At 32.5% G+C, this 1,775-nt stretch overlaps 1 protein-coding gene across 1 annotated transcript; it reads right to left on the reverse strand.

Annotated features, from left to right (window-relative positions):
* Window positions 1-145: 145 nt before the first annotated feature.
* Window positions 146-1,303, reverse strand: LOC137647353 (KRAB-A domain-containing protein 2-like). The gene is made up of 3 exons (XM_068380750.1): window positions 1,285-1,303; window positions 672-868; window positions 146-430 (listed from the first exon to the last, which is right to left on the reverse strand). Exons 1-3 carry the CDS (start codon window positions 1,301-1,303, stop codon window positions 146-148), a joined length of 501 nt encoding a protein of 166 aa, XP_068236851.1.
* Between the last annotated feature and the right edge of the window lie 472 nt (window positions 1,304-1,775).

A 1,775-nucleotide genomic window follows, 5' to 3' on the forward strand; every position in this document is an offset into this window, starting at 1 on the left:
TGCAGACTGACTTCGCGATCCTTTAATACTTCTTCGAGTGATATAAATTGTTCAGCACATAAAGTGAAGTGATTCCGACTGTACACCTGTTTTAGTAAACCATGTTTTGTCCCTAGTTTGTAAGTTCCACCATCCATTGTCTCAGTTATAATTGCCTTTGCATTCGCAAACTCCGCTCGTCCACGGTCAACAAGTGGAATAGGAACCATGGCAGTGTCCCCTGCAAGGGCTGGCTTGAAACCCCATTGTCAGATTGAAGAATATGAGGGTCTCTTTTATCACAGAAAATGTCAACCAGGTGAAAAGATACCTCATCGGCAGTCTTAGTCTGTAGGGCTCGAAGGCATATCATCTTGGTCAAGTGACCCTGGTAGTTGAAAATGAAACGGTACTTCCCATCTGGTTGACTCTGCATATCAATCAAGTCAACCTGCAAAGACACAGTACAAGACATAATTATAACTAATGCAAATACATCATCATAATTATTATTGTCAGCATTATTATTATTATTATTATTAGTAGTAGTAGTAGTAGTAGTAGTAGTAGTAGTAGTAGTAGTAGTAGTAAGGTCTTGCATATAATTTATTACAATTAAGGTTAGATTGGAAGGCTAGGAAATGCCTACATTAACTTAGCGAATAATAATGTTTATTTGTTTCGTTACTAACCTGGGCTCGAGAATTCCTGTTGTTCGAGACGATTGGCTTGAGAACCATACACTTCCGCACACTACTTTTCTTTAGCTGACATTCCTCACAATACTGCAAGAACAGCGTTATCTGATCACGTGGAATGTTTGCATATTTTTCTTTGGTTGCCTTATACATACTAGTTCTTCCTCCATGGCCAATTGTGCGATGAATAGCTAGAAGTATATCGAACACATCTTCAGCATAAATGAATCGCAGCTGAGTTCCTTTCTTCTGTAACTTTTACACGGTGGTACCCTCAATTGTGACCTCCAGTATTTCCTATTTTTGTAGCAAACGATAATCCAGCTTAGTCTTTGTAGGAGTAGATTGTTTAAGTTCATTCAGGCGACTAATTACTCGTTCGTATTCTTCCCGGGGAAATAAACTTGAACTATTTGTACCTTTCTTTTCTTCAGTGTACAAATACTTGCAACAAATAAGTGATGAGAGGAGATCGAATATTTCCATCCTCGGCCGAACCTCCGTAGGAACTAACTAACATTTAGACTTTTCTTAATAAATTTTAAGTTACTATTTGTTTATTTTTGCATAATGACCAGGAGCTATTGGGCTACCTTTACAAACTGACCAACGATACTAATAGTCATTTTGCAAAATGACCAAACTTCTGGTCATTTTCCAAAATGACCACAATTATTTGGGTATTTTGCATACTGATAGATATTTTGGACATTTTCCAAAATGACCGGGCAGTTTGCAAAATGACCAATTCCTCAAAATGACCGTAAAACACACACACACACACACACACACACACACACACACATATATATATATATATATATATATATATATATATATATATATATATGTATATATATAAATATATATATATATATATATATATATATATATATATATATATATATATATATATCTATATATACTTATATCTATCTATCTGTCTATCTATCTATCTATATATATATATATATATATATATATATATATATATATATATATATATATATATATATATATATATATATATATATATATATATATATATATATATGTATATATATACATATAAATGTATGTATATATATATATATATAT

Source organism: Palaemon carinicauda, chromosome 9 (assembly GCF_036898095.1).
Source record: "Palaemon carinicauda isolate YSFRI2023 chromosome 9, ASM3689809v2, whole genome shotgun sequence".
Taxonomy (NCBI): domain Eukaryota; kingdom Metazoa; phylum Arthropoda; class Malacostraca; order Decapoda; family Palaemonidae; genus Palaemon; species Palaemon carinicauda.

Excerpts from the sequence above, each read along its gene's own strand:
- LOC137647353 (XM_068380750.1), bottom strand. Across the intron at positions 431-671 it reads ACAGGAATTCTCGAGCCCAG|GTTGACTTGATTGATATGCA; the intron begins GTTAGTAACGAA and ends GTGTCTTTGCAG.